General features: G+C 57.3%; 1 protein-coding gene and 1 long non-coding RNA gene across 2 annotated transcripts in view; one reads left to right on the top strand and one right to left on the bottom strand.

Moving 5' to 3' along the window:
• Positions 1-12725, bottom strand: part of DNAH17 (dynein axonemal heavy chain 17) — a 40686-nt gene extending 27961 nt beyond the window's left edge. The window contains exons 1-22 of the mRNA XM_086473845.1: positions 12384-12725; positions 7097-7290; positions 6637-6829; positions 6463-6562; positions 6286-6371; positions 5999-6124; positions 5535-5690; positions 5371-5454; positions 4845-5012; positions 4498-4614; positions 4050-4318; positions 3738-3933; positions 3444-3590; positions 2995-3103; positions 2578-2681; positions 2334-2474; positions 1797-1940; positions 1359-1541; positions 1005-1259; positions 701-870; positions 212-434; positions 17-130 (exon numbers count right to left, since the gene is read on the bottom strand). Of these exons, the coding sequence (XP_086329971.1) occupies positions 17-130; positions 212-434; positions 701-870; positions 1005-1259; positions 1359-1541; positions 1797-1940; positions 2334-2474; positions 2578-2681; positions 2995-3103; positions 3444-3590; positions 3738-3933; positions 4050-4318; positions 4498-4614; positions 4845-5012; positions 5371-5454; positions 5535-5690; positions 5999-6124; positions 6286-6371; positions 6463-6562; positions 6637-6829; positions 7097-7290; positions 12384-12725 (3621 nt within the window). The remainder of the gene's footprint in view (positions 1-16; positions 131-211; positions 435-700; positions 871-1004; positions 1260-1358; positions 1542-1796; positions 1941-2333; positions 2475-2577; positions 2682-2994; positions 3104-3443; positions 3591-3737; positions 3934-4049; positions 4319-4497; positions 4615-4844; positions 5013-5370; positions 5455-5534; positions 5691-5998; positions 6125-6285; positions 6372-6462; positions 6563-6636; positions 6830-7096; positions 7291-12383) is intronic.
• LOC147414376 (uncharacterized) lies at positions 7673-11859 on the top strand. Its single transcript, XR_015183899.1, has 2 exons — positions 7673-9636; positions 10559-11859. It is a non-coding gene; the product is annotated as an uncharacterized LOC147414376 (long non-coding RNA).
• Positions 12726-14207: the final 1482 nt, after the last annotated feature.

Raw genomic sequence — 14207 nt, 5'->3', positions numbered from 1 at the left:
GCCCCAGGATAGGCACCTTGAACTGCTGGCACTTTGTGCGGATGACGTTGACCTCGGCTCGCAGGGGCGCTGCGCTCTGCTTGATACGCAGGCAGAGCTCCTTGGTGCTGTCCCAGAGCTCGGGGAGGTCCTGCAGCGAGCACGGCACGGTGTCGGCAGCCTGGCCCCAGGGAGTCTGTAATCCAGCCCCCCCGCACCCCAAGCAGCTCACTTGGAGCTGTAGGTGGATCTCCTCCGGCATCTCCTCTCCGTAAGAGCTAAGCAGGGCAACCGTCTCCTTCAGGGGCTCAAACATGCTGTCGATCGCTGCCTGCCTCTCCTTCACCCTCATCAGGTGCCCCATCACCTCCACCAGCCCATCGCGGTCTCCCTCCTCCAGAGGTCTATTCAAGCCAGCATTCACCTCTTGGATGAAATTCTCCAGCTCCTGGAGACTGGGAGGAAGGTGCCGGCGCTCACCAGGCATCCCCGGCGGGGCTCACAGCCACCCCTGTGCTTGCTCAGGGCTCGCCCTGCAGGGCACAGCCCCCCAGGGACTGACCCCCATGGGGGTGCCCGGCACCTTCACCCACACCTCCATGGCTCCATGCCTGGGGGAGCATCCCTGGCCTGATGCACAGTGGTGCCTTTGCCACAGCCCAGCCAGGCTCCGGACACTGGGAGCGTCCTGTCCCCATACCGGAGCTCACCGGGCCCCTACCTGGTGGTGACGTGGCTGGCGAGGTGCTGCCGGAGCGCGAGGCCCCGGTGCCGAATGGTGCCCAGCAGTGCCTGCTTGAAGGGGCGGCAGTCGCTCTGCAGCCACCCCCCAAACACCTTGGTGTTCGCGAACCCCGACACCTCCTTGCACAGCGCCTCGCACGTGTCAATCTGGGGACGAGATCCAGTCACAGCCCGTGGTGGCACCTCCCTGGGCACCCAGCACCTCCCTGAGCACCCTGTGCCCTCCTGGGCATCGGGTGCATCCCAAGCACCCGGCACCTCCCCAGGCACCTGCCCCATACCTCCTGCTGAAAGAGCTGGAGGGATGGGGTCCCATGAGCTGGGGACTCCTCTGGCTGCAGCTCCAGCTCCTCAGGACTGGGTGCTTTGCCCCAGGCAAGGAAGTGCCGCAGGAACTTCCCGGGGTCCTCCAGCCACAGGTGGGTTTGCTCCTTGAAGCCGGCGCTGTACTCCTCACCTTCCATCATGGCACTGACCACCAGTGACACCACCTCCTCCTGCATTGTGCTGAGATCCTCCTGCTCCTCCAGGGTGGTCTGAAGGGACGGGCAGAGCTCTCAGGGACCAGCTGGTGGGACTGGGTGTCCTCACGCACCTCCATCTGAGCCGGGAGGTGCCGCCTGCTGTGGACCAACCTTGTAGCTCGGCTTCCCCTCCAGCAGCCGGGGCACGCACGCCGCACACGTGTAGGCATCGCTGAGCAGGCTCTCCACCAGCTCCAACAAGCTGTTGTCATCTCCCTGCTCCAGCGAGGGACTGTACCGCACTCTGCCATCGCACAGCTCCATACGCACCTCCAACAACGGGGCCACGTTGGCCTGAAACAGGTCAGCGCCCTGCGTGGTGCTTCGAGTCTGGCACCCCCCCAGCCCCCAGCCCCGTGGTCCCCCCACAGCGGGGACAAGGGGGGACACTGGTGCGTCCAGCGCTCGCTGCCTGGGTGCACCAGGGAGCATTGGGATGGGCACGTTTGGGCACTAAACAAACGCCTGAAGAAACCAGCAGCGAGGGGTGGGATGTCCCACGCACGGGTGACACAGGGGCACCGCGCTGCCGGGCAAACCTGGACCTACGTCAGGGGCCATGTTGGTGAGCAGCAGCTGCAGCGACTTGTGGACGAGCCTGAAGAGTCTGTCCAGCACAATCCCGTCTATGTATCCCACATAGTCCAGCCATATCTGCGATGACTTCTCAGCCTTCAGCAGACCTGCGTTCTCCTGCAAGCAGAAGAAAACCACCAGGATTTGTCAATAAATACCCAGCAAACGTACCAGCTCCTCACACTGCGAGTGCATCCTCTCCCATGGCCCCTGCGGGTGCGTCCTGCCTGGCTGATCCTGAGCCCTTCCCTTTCTCCCAGCCGTACAACACCAGAAGCTGCAGCAAAGATCTCACCCGAGAGGGCAGTGGAGCCCACAGGCAGTGTTCGATGCTCTGTCACTGGAACCTCATCTCAGCGGAGACCACAGGATTGCACCCCAGGTTTGAGTCCGCCACTCACAGGTACAAATGGGGGGACACCCTGGGGCTCAGGGCATCGCAGCATGAGAGCCCCAGACATGCTCCTCGTCAAACCAACTCCAACTGAGGCCTCCTGGGACGTGTCTCACCTCCACCATCTCCTGAATCTTTACGCCTGCCTCCCTAATGGCAGCACAGCGCTTGGTTAAGGTGTTGGCTTTCCTGTCCAGGTCCAAAAGCGCTGCCTCCTTCTTGCCCTTCCTTTCAAACAAGGGAGCAGCTGAGCACTCCTGCAGGGAGAAGATGACAGGGCTGCTGCACTGTGCTGGGGAAAGGTAAATCCCTGCAGGAGGCGTCCCAGGAAAGCCCTTGTAAAGCACCAGAAAAAGCTACCTCCATCAGCTGGGTGATGTTTTCCACGTTTAACTTGGCTTTCTGGACCCGGGTCTGCAGGTCGTACAAGACATCTCTCGTCTCTCGGGTGTACTGCAGGACACCTGGGAGGAAAATGTGCGTCCAAGCTGGACAGGTTATATCGATGCCTCCAAGGCAGCAAGCGCGGCCGGAGCAAGCGGGGCCGGGGCACCTCAGGGCTCTTCACCACCGGGGTGCAGGGGCACGCTGCCACCCTCCTGCCCCCCCTGCTCCCCCACGCCTGCAGGGCAGGGGTCTGCGGGTCGGGTGTGGTGGTTGTGGGGACCCAAGGGCGGCCGCTGGGTGGGAGGCGGGATGGTGCTGGGGGCCGGGGACGCCCCCCCGAAATGCATAAAGGGGATTTCTGGCCTGGGGCGGCCCAGGTTGGGTTTGTACCTTCGTGGTGCCAAAACAGGGTGTGCTCCGCGCTGGCCAGCCGCCTGTCCACAGCCCCCAGCTCCCCCGCCACCAGCCGCAGCTCCTCTGGCAGCAGACTCCGCTTCACCTGCGGAGCCGACGTGTCTGCCGGTGAGCGACCCCGCTCCAGCTGGGACATGCTTACCAGGGCACCGGTTTTACAGGGGAGTGGGGTGCCCACCCCACCGACACGGAGCTTGGGGGGTGGAGGGAGGCCGGTGGGACGGCAGCAAGAGCAGCTTGGCTCAGCCATGGGTCAGGCAGGGACCCGGGGTGCAGTTGATGTCCCTGCTGTACCCCAACCCCTCACAGGCTTCCAGGACCCGTTTCATAAGATCCTCTCCCCTGGGGGGTCCCCAGCCAGCCTCAGCCTGGCTGGCGCTCAGGGCATGGAAAAGCAGCCGAATTATCTCCCCTTTGCAACCTGCCTCGTTGTACCAGCCAACGATAAGACTGAGGTTGTCCACAAACATTTGGAAAGTCTCATTTTGAGCAAAGAGGCTCTCGGCACTGCCCGGGATATCCTTCTGCTGCTGGAAGTGCAAGTACTTCACCTCCTGCAGAACGGTGACAAGCTGCAAGACACAGTAGGCAGAGAAAAGGCTTGTTAGTAAAACCTGAAATCTCTCTCACCAGAGCCTTTGTGAAAGTCAGATTTGCACCCAGGTGGGGGATCGCTGGTGTTCCCCTGTGCCAGGCTGGCTGCCCGCACCAGCACCGACCTCTTTGCTGAAGTTCACGCTGAGGAGGGAAGAGCAAGGGTCCCTCAGGATCAAGGGCTGCTCCAGGCTGAAGAGGCAGTCCTGGCCGGCTCCGCGCACCCACTCCTCGTAGACCTTCTCTCGGTAACCTCGCAGCAGCCCCATCAGTTCTTCATACCTCCCGGACAGCAGTTTGGCTTCAGCACTGACCATCACGCTGTCAAGGTTGTGACAAAGAAGCAGCTGCTGCAGCAGCACAGGGGGGAGACACACACCGGGCCAGATCCTGCCCCGGCTGCTGCCCCGCGTCCCCCTGGGGTGACCTGCACGTACGGGTGGTCGATGGCGAACAAGTCCCTGTGTGGCCCCTCCAGCCGCTGCTCCAGCTCCAGAGCCCACTGCAGCTGCCCGGTCACCGGCGGCATGTTTTTGCTGAGGGCCGGGGCTGCCCCACACGGCGGCGGGGAAGTGGTTTGGGCGTCATACAGAGCCTTCACCTGCTCCAGCTCGGCCTGGAACAGTCCCAGCAGGGCTGAGTAACAGGGGGAAACCTCAGCCTTTATCAGGGGTCGCTCCAGGAAGGCGGCAAACATGTGCACCAACTGCAGGAGAAAGAGGCGTTGCCGTCTGTGCTCCAGAGCGTCGCCGGGGCGGATCCCAGGACACCCCCGCGGTGACTCCCCAGCGCGGTGCAGCGTGCCTGCTGCCAGCCCCGGCGCTCAGGCAAGGACCCTGTGCCCGAGGGAGGGCAGGACCCGTCCAGCCCGGGGAGCACGTGTACCTTCATAGCGGATGCCAAGCAGTTGCAGTCATCAAAGCCTTGGCAGAAGATGGTGGCCAACTGCCTGTCCACATCCTGAATCTTCTTCTGGAACTCTGCAAAGTCTTTGTTCAGTTCCTGCCGGTAGGAGCAAAACCATTTAAGGCGGCGCAGCCTTTGCACTTCCTTCCCAAATCCTTCCTGAAGGATTCGCAGAGCCCGGACAGCCCGGAGCCCCGTGACCTGCCCCAAAGTGAGCACACGTGCGGCCATGGGACAGTTTCACACGCAGCTCTTCCAGCATTTTCTGGCAAGTGATTTTTTTTCACTTAGCAAATGCTCACATGTCCATACCAGCGTTCACTCACCTCTCCCGCGGGATCTAAGGGATCATATTTGCAATCAGCAAAACTTTTGATGAGTTCAGAGACCTCCTCGCGGAGCTGAAACAGCCGGCTCCTGAGGATGTTTCCTCTCGCTCCTCCCAGCTCTGCCTTCTCCAGCTTCAGAAAGTCAATAGCTGTCTGGTACAGCTCCTGGCGAGCACAAACCATCGTCTCACCCGGCTCCTCTCGGTGACAAACCCCGGCTCCCCGAGCCCGGCGCTCTGGGTGCAGGAGCTGCTGCAGGATCATCCTTCCCAGGGCAGCCTGGCTGGGGCTGCCAATCTGGCCCCAGGGCCATGGAGTACTGGTGTTGTACTGGGAACCATGCTGCTGCACTTCCAGCAATGCACCACTGCTGGGCTCCCACCTCCCCTCGGCTCCTCGCCTGCGCTGGTGGCCCCAGCCCACCCCGGGGCTGGAGTAGAGTTTGCCCCTGAGCGGCTCTCAGGGGACAACCCTGGCATCCCCAAGGCAGGGGAGCTTGTGCGCCAAAACGCTATGCTGTCACCTCGATGATCTTGAGCCTGTGCAAGAAGGGGTCCATTCTCCTGAAGATGACGGAGTGGGGGATTTCCCAGACCTGTGACTGCTTCTGGAAGTGGAGAGGGGCTATCAGCAAGTGGAGCTGCCGTGGACAGGGCCAGGTGGACCCTCACTGTCCCCTGCACCCACCGGGAACAACGTGGACGTCAGGTCGCAGCAGTAAGTGCTGTAGGACTGGTAGAGCTTCTCTATGGTGGCAATGCTCAGCCTGATTCCCCCCAAGGTCTCTTTGGTTTCTCCTTGCAGCCCCTTCATCACGTCCTGGGGGCTCAGGAAGTTATGGGTCTAGGGCAGAGAGATGCAGGCAGGGGCTGTCGGCAGAGGGGAGCATGGGAGAGCTCCTCCTGCCCCTGTCCGTCCTCCGGCCCCACGGGCTCTCCAGTCATTGCCTGCACCCCACACCTGCCCCAAACCCTCTCCAGCCCTGCGTGGGGTCTTTGCTGGTCCCTTGACTGGGGTGTCCCTATGTCACCCCAGCCGGGCTCCCCATGCCTGCCCCATGTCACCCCTCCCGCTGATGGTCCCACAGCGGGGCAGCTGGAGGGGGTGGTGGCGGCTCAGTGCCGGAGCTGCCGCCGGCCCCGTGGCCCTACCATCTCAATGAGGAGGTTGCAGATCTCCAGCAGGATGACGATGGCATGGATGGGCGAGCTGTAGTGCTGGCAGTGAGCCCAGAGCAGGCGGACGGTGCACAGCACCCTGTCCACGTAGGGCTGCAGCTGCGGGAGCAGAGACCCGTTAGTGCGGGGCCGGGGCTGCGCTAACGAGGGTCACGGGGCTGTATCCGCACCCGCACGCAGCCTTTGGGGCTCAGCGCCACCACCTCTACCCGGACAAGGAAGCCAGGGAGTGCCTGCTTATTTTGCCACATACAACTTACCTGGGAGTAATCCACTTGCTCCATCTCCTCCAGCAGGATCCGAAGCGGTTGCAGGTGGAGGCTGATGTCGTTGGCTTCCTCCAGCCCTGGCCCAGGGGAGAAACTCTGTGTCAGGGCTGGGGAAGGCTCACCGGAGAGGTGAGAGGCAGCTGCCCACCACGTCGCCCCAGGGCTTACCAGCCCTAACGTCCCTAAACATTCTCTGGAGCCGTGGCCAGTAGCAGCTCTCGGCCTTCTCCAGCATCTTGGCCAGCGCCATCACTCGGGGTGAGAACAGCTGGCAGGGGAGAGAGGTGGTGGGCTCAGCACCGGGGACAAATGGCCACTGGCCACCCGTGGGTGAGGGGGTACCTGGTCGTTGATGCACTGCAGGTTGACCGCCCTGGTGTGCCAGAACTCAAACTCGGTCCTGGGCAGGGGGTGCAGCCCCTCCAGCAGAGGCTGCGCTGAGTCCTTGCTCAGGATGTCTCCGATCTGGTGGGACCACTCCATGACGGTGGTCTCAATGGACCGCAGCACCGAAATGTCCACTGGCCGTGCCAGGCTGAAAGGCAGCTGGGTTTTGCTCCAGCGCTGGGACTGGCCCCGAACCACCCCGGGGGAGCCCTGTGTGCCTGCCTGGGGCCACCTCTGCCAGCACAGCAGCCTGGCACAAGCCTCTCGAAGGCGCTCTGCTTCTGAGGGGTGACTGCGCCCACGGATGCTCAGGGACCAAACTGGTGTCCCAGCTCCTGTCCCTCCCAGAGGGACTCATGGTGCCCCGGGACCCTGGTGGGCTTTGATGGCACAGAGCGGTGCCGGCAGCACCCACCAGTCCAGGACGGTGCTGGAGTCATCCTGGCTGTCCAGGTGCTTTGGCAGCGGGAGCAGCAGCTTCCCCTGGATCTTCCCACGCATCACAAACATCTCATTCCTCAGCTGGTGGACTTGTTGCACGACGTCCTCCACCACAACCCTGGGCCAGCCCGCTGTGTTCTCCTCGCTCAGGAGCAGGGGGGACAGGACCTAGAGGAGAGGGCTTGGTTGGATGCTCAGTTGGACGCTCGGTTGGACGCGCGGTCAGGTGCTTGGTCAGGCTCTCCCATTGCAAGGGGCAGCGCGCAGCCATGCTGGTTCGCACAGCGTCGCCTCTTGCTGCCTGTCTGAGCGTGGCCTCAGCCCAGCCACGGCTCCAGCAGCCACTGATGGGTTTTGCTGGTGTTTTTCTCGTCAGCATGATCAGGAGACCCCTCAGCCCATGGTGGGTTTCCAGCTTTCGTGGGTTGGGAAGCACTGGGAGCTGCACAGTGAGTGCACCCAGCGGGGTCAGGGGCTGGCACACGAGCAAATGCCCCCGGTGTGGGAGCGTAGCTCGCTGAAAACAGGCATGGAATGCTAAAGGGCCTGCACAAGGAAAACTCTGTTGAACAGTTTGTCTAAGCTAACATAGTAGGCCTCAAGGATGCTTCGGCCTTGAGGGTCAGAATAGAAGAATTAGAAGCTAACATCCGTATGAGGCGGAACGCATTAGTATTAATAGTAAAGTGATAGGTAGAAGCAGATGACTGATGTATGTATAGCACAATTGGAGTTTATGAAAAACTGCAAGTCATGATGACTTTGGAAAATTATGCTATATAAGAAAGTACATCTGCACAATAAAAGGAGTTTCCTGATATAACTCATATTGAGTCTTTTGTGGATTCTCCAACTCCCGTCTCTGCAAGTGGCGCCCGAACAGGGACCCAAAGAATGAGCAGGACTCACGTTCGGGGAAATTAAGCTCGCCTCTGCAGCAGAGTTGGAGCTCGGTGGAGAAAAGGAGAAAACAGGCAGCCCGTCAGGGAAAGCCGGAGAAAACAGGCAGCCCATCAGGGAAAGCCGGAGAAAAAGAAAACAGGCGGCCCATCAGGGAAAGCTGGAAAAAAAAGAAACTCGACACTGCGGTAAGATAATGGAAAAAGAAGTAACTTTATCACTATTGGAAAGCTTTCTGGGAAAGCTGGGTGTAAATATTGGAAAAAAGACTTCAATATCTCTTTATACTTCGGGATATGTAAAAGGACATTTCTCGGACTCAAGCACATTGTTTGATGTGTCCGAGGGGCGTAGATGTGGGGACTCGTTATGGGATGCGGTTATTGATAAGGACCGAACGGCAGAAAGGCTGGGGGCGCCGTGGCGGGAAGTAACTAACTGTTTAAAAAAGTATAAAATGGAACTATCGGTGCCGGCTGCCGCCGTGAGACGACTTAATGCGGTCGAGAGTTCGTTGGTATTTACGAAACCCCAGGTGTCTCCCGGGTCTGAGGTCTTCCCGCTTGCGCCGCCGTTTTTCCCCCCCCGCGATGGGCAGTGCCCTGCGGGGGGGCCGAGCGCACCGCCGGAGGAAAAGCGGTGACTCACAGAGTTACCAGGCGGGAGGAGAGAAAAGGAAGGCGCGCGCCTCGCCGTGAAACGACTGCGGAATCTCACCCCGATCAGACCCAGACCGCGAGTTCGGGGGCTGGTGGGGCCTCCGCGGGGACCGCACCCGCGGAGGAGGAGGTGCGCCATCATGGCGCCGACCCGATCGCAGTAACAAGGGACTCGGCGGAGAACGCAGAAAAACTACAAGAGGTCGCGGGCAAAGAAAAGGGACAAGTACGTGAACCAGTAGAATCCCGCCTTTATCCCGACGTCACAACGACCCGCCTACAGGAAGACTCTCTTTCTTCAGGGATCATGTCAAAACAAAAGCAGAAAGAGGAGCTGCTTGATGAAGTCCTACAGCAACTCATAAACAAACTATCGGCACTCAGTACCGCAGCGGACAGCAACAAGAAGAAGCCAGAAAACGTTGCGACTCATAATCCTTTTGCTGCACCGTCATCACTACCAGTGCCTTTGTCGCAAATGCCTGTGCCAACTACTTCATTTTCAAATACACTATTAAATGAACAAGAAGCAGGACGAAGATGGGAAGGAGTTATTCGTGATGCCCTAATTGAAGGAAATTTTCTTCCTTCTGCCTTTCCTATCGTTACAGATCAGGCAGGAGGTAGAAAATGGGAACCGTTTGATTGGAAAATCCTTGAAAAAGCACGTTTAGCAGTATCACAATATGGGCTTCAATCTAGTTATACTCAGCAATTATTACAATCTATTTTTACAGCAGGTGTTTTGTTGCCACTTGATTCACAACAGATTGCTAACATTCTTTTGTCCCCTTCTCAGCAGCTTATGTTCTCCAAGGCCTGGCAACAGCTCTGTGACCAGGAGGCTGCATGACCAAGGCAGCAAGGGGATCCATTGTATGGGGTACAAGCACAAATGCTAACAGGCCAAGGTCCTTTTGCGAGCGCGGCTTTACAACAAGGTTTTATAGGAGAGGTATTATAATTGTCACAGCAGTTAGCTTACCAAGCAATAACTTCAATCAGGGAACCAGGAAAGGTATATTCCTTTGCCAACATTAAGCAGGGTCCACAAGAAAGTTTTCCTTCTTTTATTGATCGTTTATATCAGGTTATTAGAAGTCATCCAGATTTGGATGAGGGAATGAAGGAAAAGGTTTTTAAAATGTTTGCCTTTGAGAATGCTAATGGTACAACAAAAAGAGCTTTAAGTACCCTACCCAGAGATGCACAAGTAGCTGATATGCTTGAAGTTATAGAACGCACCAATGGTACCGCGTCCTTACTTGCTGCTGCTGTATACAGTGCTGTTCAACCCCTCATAGATAGAAAGGAGAGAGGCAAGCAAAAGAGATGTTTCAATTACGGGACAATGGGTCACTTTATGAGCCAAGGTAAACTCATTTCAGTCCCTCTGTAAATCAAACTTCCGCAGTTACACGGCGTACCAAATTCTAATTGCGCTGTAGGTTTGTGCTTGCCAGGCAAGTTTAAAAAGTGCTTAATTTTTCAGTCATTGCAATAGGGTCAAAGCAGGTCCTTGTTTTAAAACTGCCTTATGATCTGTATGTGTCTGGTCAAAAAGAAAGCTTCATAATGCTATTTTTTTCTGGATGTTAGCTGACTGTAAAATATGAGGCATTTTATCTAAAGCAGGCAAAGAAATTCAGGATTCATTTACAGGTTGCCTATAAAGTTGTGTAATTTGAAAAGCAGTATTCATTATGAAAGAGCTCTCAAGTTCCTTGTAAAGATAATCTAAAAAAAAAAAAAAAAACCCAAACAAAAAAGGGGGATCTGCATAAAATATATAAAAGCCTTTGACAGATTTCTTGAAGTGCAATGGAGAATGGAGAATACCTGCTTGATAACACTTAGTTGTTATTGAGTTTTCTCAGATTCAGTTGACAACCCAGATGCGACAATCTCTGTCCGGCTGCAGGAGCCAATGAGGACTGGGACTCCCTAGGCGCGCCCCAGGACCCTTTCTCGGAGGGGCTCCCTGACTCAATTTGGCTCACTGCAGGGGCAGACAAGGTCCATCTACGGAAAAAGGTATTCTTTCTGGTCTGTTTTTTGTAATTTGCTAAATGTTCACACTGTGCACCAATCGGCATTGATGTCAATGTGTATTTTCACCACTCGCACTGATATTTAACTATGTGAATGGGGTTAGTCTGCTTGGTGCGGTGGTTGCTATTGTAGTAATCATGTTTGCAGGTGTCTTCTTGTATGTTTTGTGTGAATGGTGTAAAGAAGCTCCTTGTGTGATAGTGTAAAATTGGTTACCAATATTTGAATGCGTGAGTGAGACGCAGTGTTATTGTTATTATATAGAAGATATGTTGTTAACCGCACTTTGCCTCTTTTCACAAAAAAAAAAAAAAAAAAGGGGGGCAAGCAAATAGAGAAATTAGCTTGCTGGTCAGAAAAGCAGTCGAATGTGACTACGCAAATACTAGAACAGATGCTATTAGATCAAAATAGCTTAAGACATGCGGTCTTGCAGAACCGTGCAGCTATTGATTTCTTGCTTCTAGCACAAGATCATGGGTGTGAAGATGTCCAAGGGATGTGTTGCTTCAACCTGAGCGATCATGGAGAATCGATTCATCAGCAGTTGCGGTGGCTGAAGGAGCACAGCCAAAAGATTCAGAAGGATACGAATTTGTTTGACTCATGGCTGCAAGCATCTTTGGAAATTTCTCCCCTTGGTCACTAGGCTTAATCAAAGAAGGCATATTTGCCAAAGATGGCTTATTATAATTATATTGCTATTGCTAGGGTTAGGCTTTGTATGGAATTTGCTGCAGAAAGGCATATCGAGTCTCGTTCACAGAGTTTTATTTGTGCAAAATGAAAAAGGGGGAATTGTGGGAGCGTAGCTCGCTGAAAACAGGCATGGAATGCTAGAGGGCCTGCACAAGGAAAACTCTGTTGAACAGTTTGTCTAAACTAACATAGTAGGCCTCAAGGACGCTTCGGCCTTGAGGGTCAGAATAGAAGAATTAGAAGCTAACATCCGTATGAGGCAGAACGCATTAGTATTAATAGTAAAGTGATAGGTAGAAGCAGATGACTGATGTATGTATAGCACAATTGGAGTTTATGAAAAACTGCAAGTCATGATGACTTTGGAAAATTATGCTATATAAGAAAGTGCATCTGCACAATAAAAGGAGTTTCCTGATATAACTCATATTGAGTCTTTTGTGGATTCTCCAACTCCCGTCTCCGCACCCCGGCATCGAGCAGGAGGAATCGCGGGGGCTCCTGGGGCCTGACTCAGCTTTCGGGTGCTCTGGGCTGGCAGTTCTCGGAGCGGAACTGGGAAATTTGAGAGAAATCCACTCAGGCATTTCCCAGCTGCGGGGCACAGGGAAGGGGGAATTACGCTGAGTTTTTAAAACCACAGGGAGGAACCGATCCAGCTGGGGCCTGGGAGAAAACCGGGCTTGTGACCTTCACCCAGCTCGGTGTCCTGGTAGGGCTCGGTCAGCCCACCAGCGGGACGGGCGACTGGCAACCACTGCAAGGCCAGGGCCAGGACTGCGGGCAATTATTCCTCTATTAGTTTAATTTAGCTTCTCTTTGAGCTCACCTAAAGTTTTGGCTACAGCACCTGCAGTGGGTGCCCAGGCGGCAGCGGTGTGCGCGGGGAGCTCGGCTCACCCCGCTTGCCCCAAACCCACGCCCAGCGCCCACCCTTGAGGGGCAACTCACCTCCTCCACCACGGTGATGAGCTGCTCCACGGGCGAGGGGCTGATGTCTCCCACCAGCAGCTGGCTCTGGCAGTTCTCCCGCGTGATGTTCTCCCTCTTCTTCTTCACAAAGTAGATGCCCTTGCTCGCGAGGGCGGGAGGGAAGTGGCTGGTCGGCAGGAGCTGCCCGGCGGGGGTCTGCCCCAGCACCAGCTCCTGCACGTCCTGCTGCTCGAAGAACTCATCCAGCACGGCCGCGGCCTCCTTGCTGCCCGCAAACTCGCTCCATTTCTCCGGCTGGACCCGCAGCAGCAGCCTGGCGAAGCTCCCGAGGAAGCTGTGCCGCTCATCTGGCGCCGCCATCCCGCCGGCACTGGGCTTGGCCGCGGCCCCCGGGTGCCTGGGGGGGAGGGGGGGCCGGCAAAGCCCAGCTCAGCCAGGGGCTGTGCAGACCCCCCACCCCAATCCCTCCACCCACCCTTTGCTGCCCCCTACCACTGCCCTCAGCCTTCCCCCCGCAACACTGCAGCCTCACGGGGAGCTGCCGACCCCGCCCCTGCCTGGCCCCATCGCCCCCCTGCCCCGGCTCCACCACCCCCCACCTGCCTCTTCCCACCCTTGGCCCCGTCACCCCTCAAGTCCTTGGTCCCATCACCCCCCCTAGCCTGCCCAAATCCTGCCTGGCCCTACCGCTCCCCAGCCTGTCACACCCCTCAGCCCTCAAACAGCCTCCAGCCACCGTCCACAGCCCAACTGTCACCTGCACCAGCCCCAACCGACACCGGCACCAGCCCCAACCGACACCGGCACCAGCCCCAACCACCTCGGGACTGCAGGGCTGCCTCCCCGGCCCCCTCAGCGTCCTGGCCTGTCACCCACCCTGGCTGCACTCACGACGTGGTGCCAAGGGCTGCCCCCTCCGAGGCACAGGGCAGGCAGGGGCTGCGGCAGGGGCTGCCCCTGGCTCTGCCCGGCTCCCCACCATGGCCCAGGTCTCTTGCTGTGCAGGCTCTGCGGTTCCCAGCTTGCCCTTAGCCCCGACTGGGCTGTAGATCACATTCCCATTTACAGCTGGTACCACCTGGGTACGATCCCCCCCCCCCCCCCCCCCCAGCCTCTGCCACAGGGCAGAGCTGTCAGACGAGGGCTGGGATGTACCCGAGGGGATGTCCCACCCCTCTCCTTGTCCCAGGCCCGTGCACACTGGGTGGGTGGCACGCAGGATGCAGGACCAGGAGCCATCCTGCCCCGGCATGGCCACCCTGCACCCTGCGGCAAGGTCCCCAAGGCACCTTCCTGGTGGCTGGGGGGAAGCTAAGGGAAGCTGGCGGGGACACAAGGCACACAAACACCTCGCACCAAGAGACCAGAGGCTTTGGACGGGAACAGGCAGAGGCTCAGACCAGGATCATGTTGGCTGCGGCACTGCCAGCTTTGCCCAACGTGGCATCGCTGTGGTGCTGGGCACCGAAATCACGGGGCTGGGAGAAGCACAAATCAGGTCACAAAGCCAGGGCACAGGGCAGGGGCTGGTGGGGGGCAGGCCGGGGGCTCCTGCCTGTCCCGAGCCGCACACAAAGCACAGGAGGCTGGGGCTGAGTGCAGTTCAGTGTTTATTTGCTGCAATCCTCAGCACTCGTTTACAAGGCCGTGGCAAAAAAAAAAAAAAAAAAAAAAAAAAAAAAAGTTAGAATAAAAAATTCTGCCACCCCCCACCCTCCGGAGAGGCCTCTGCACAGAACAACCCAACATACAAAATAATCTAAAAGGAGAAAACTATACAGGAGTATTTACACCTCTGATAAATAAACTAATACTGATCCAGGCGCCTCCCTCTAGACCCTG

This window comes from Leptosomus discolor, chromosome 15 (assembly GCF_034619465.1).
Source record: "Leptosomus discolor isolate bLepDis1 chromosome 15, bLepDis1.hap2, whole genome shotgun sequence".
Classification (NCBI taxonomy): Eukaryota; Metazoa; Chordata; class Aves; order Leptosomiformes; family Leptosomidae; genus Leptosomus; species Leptosomus discolor.
This window is presented reverse-complemented; position numbering and strand designations above follow the sequence as displayed.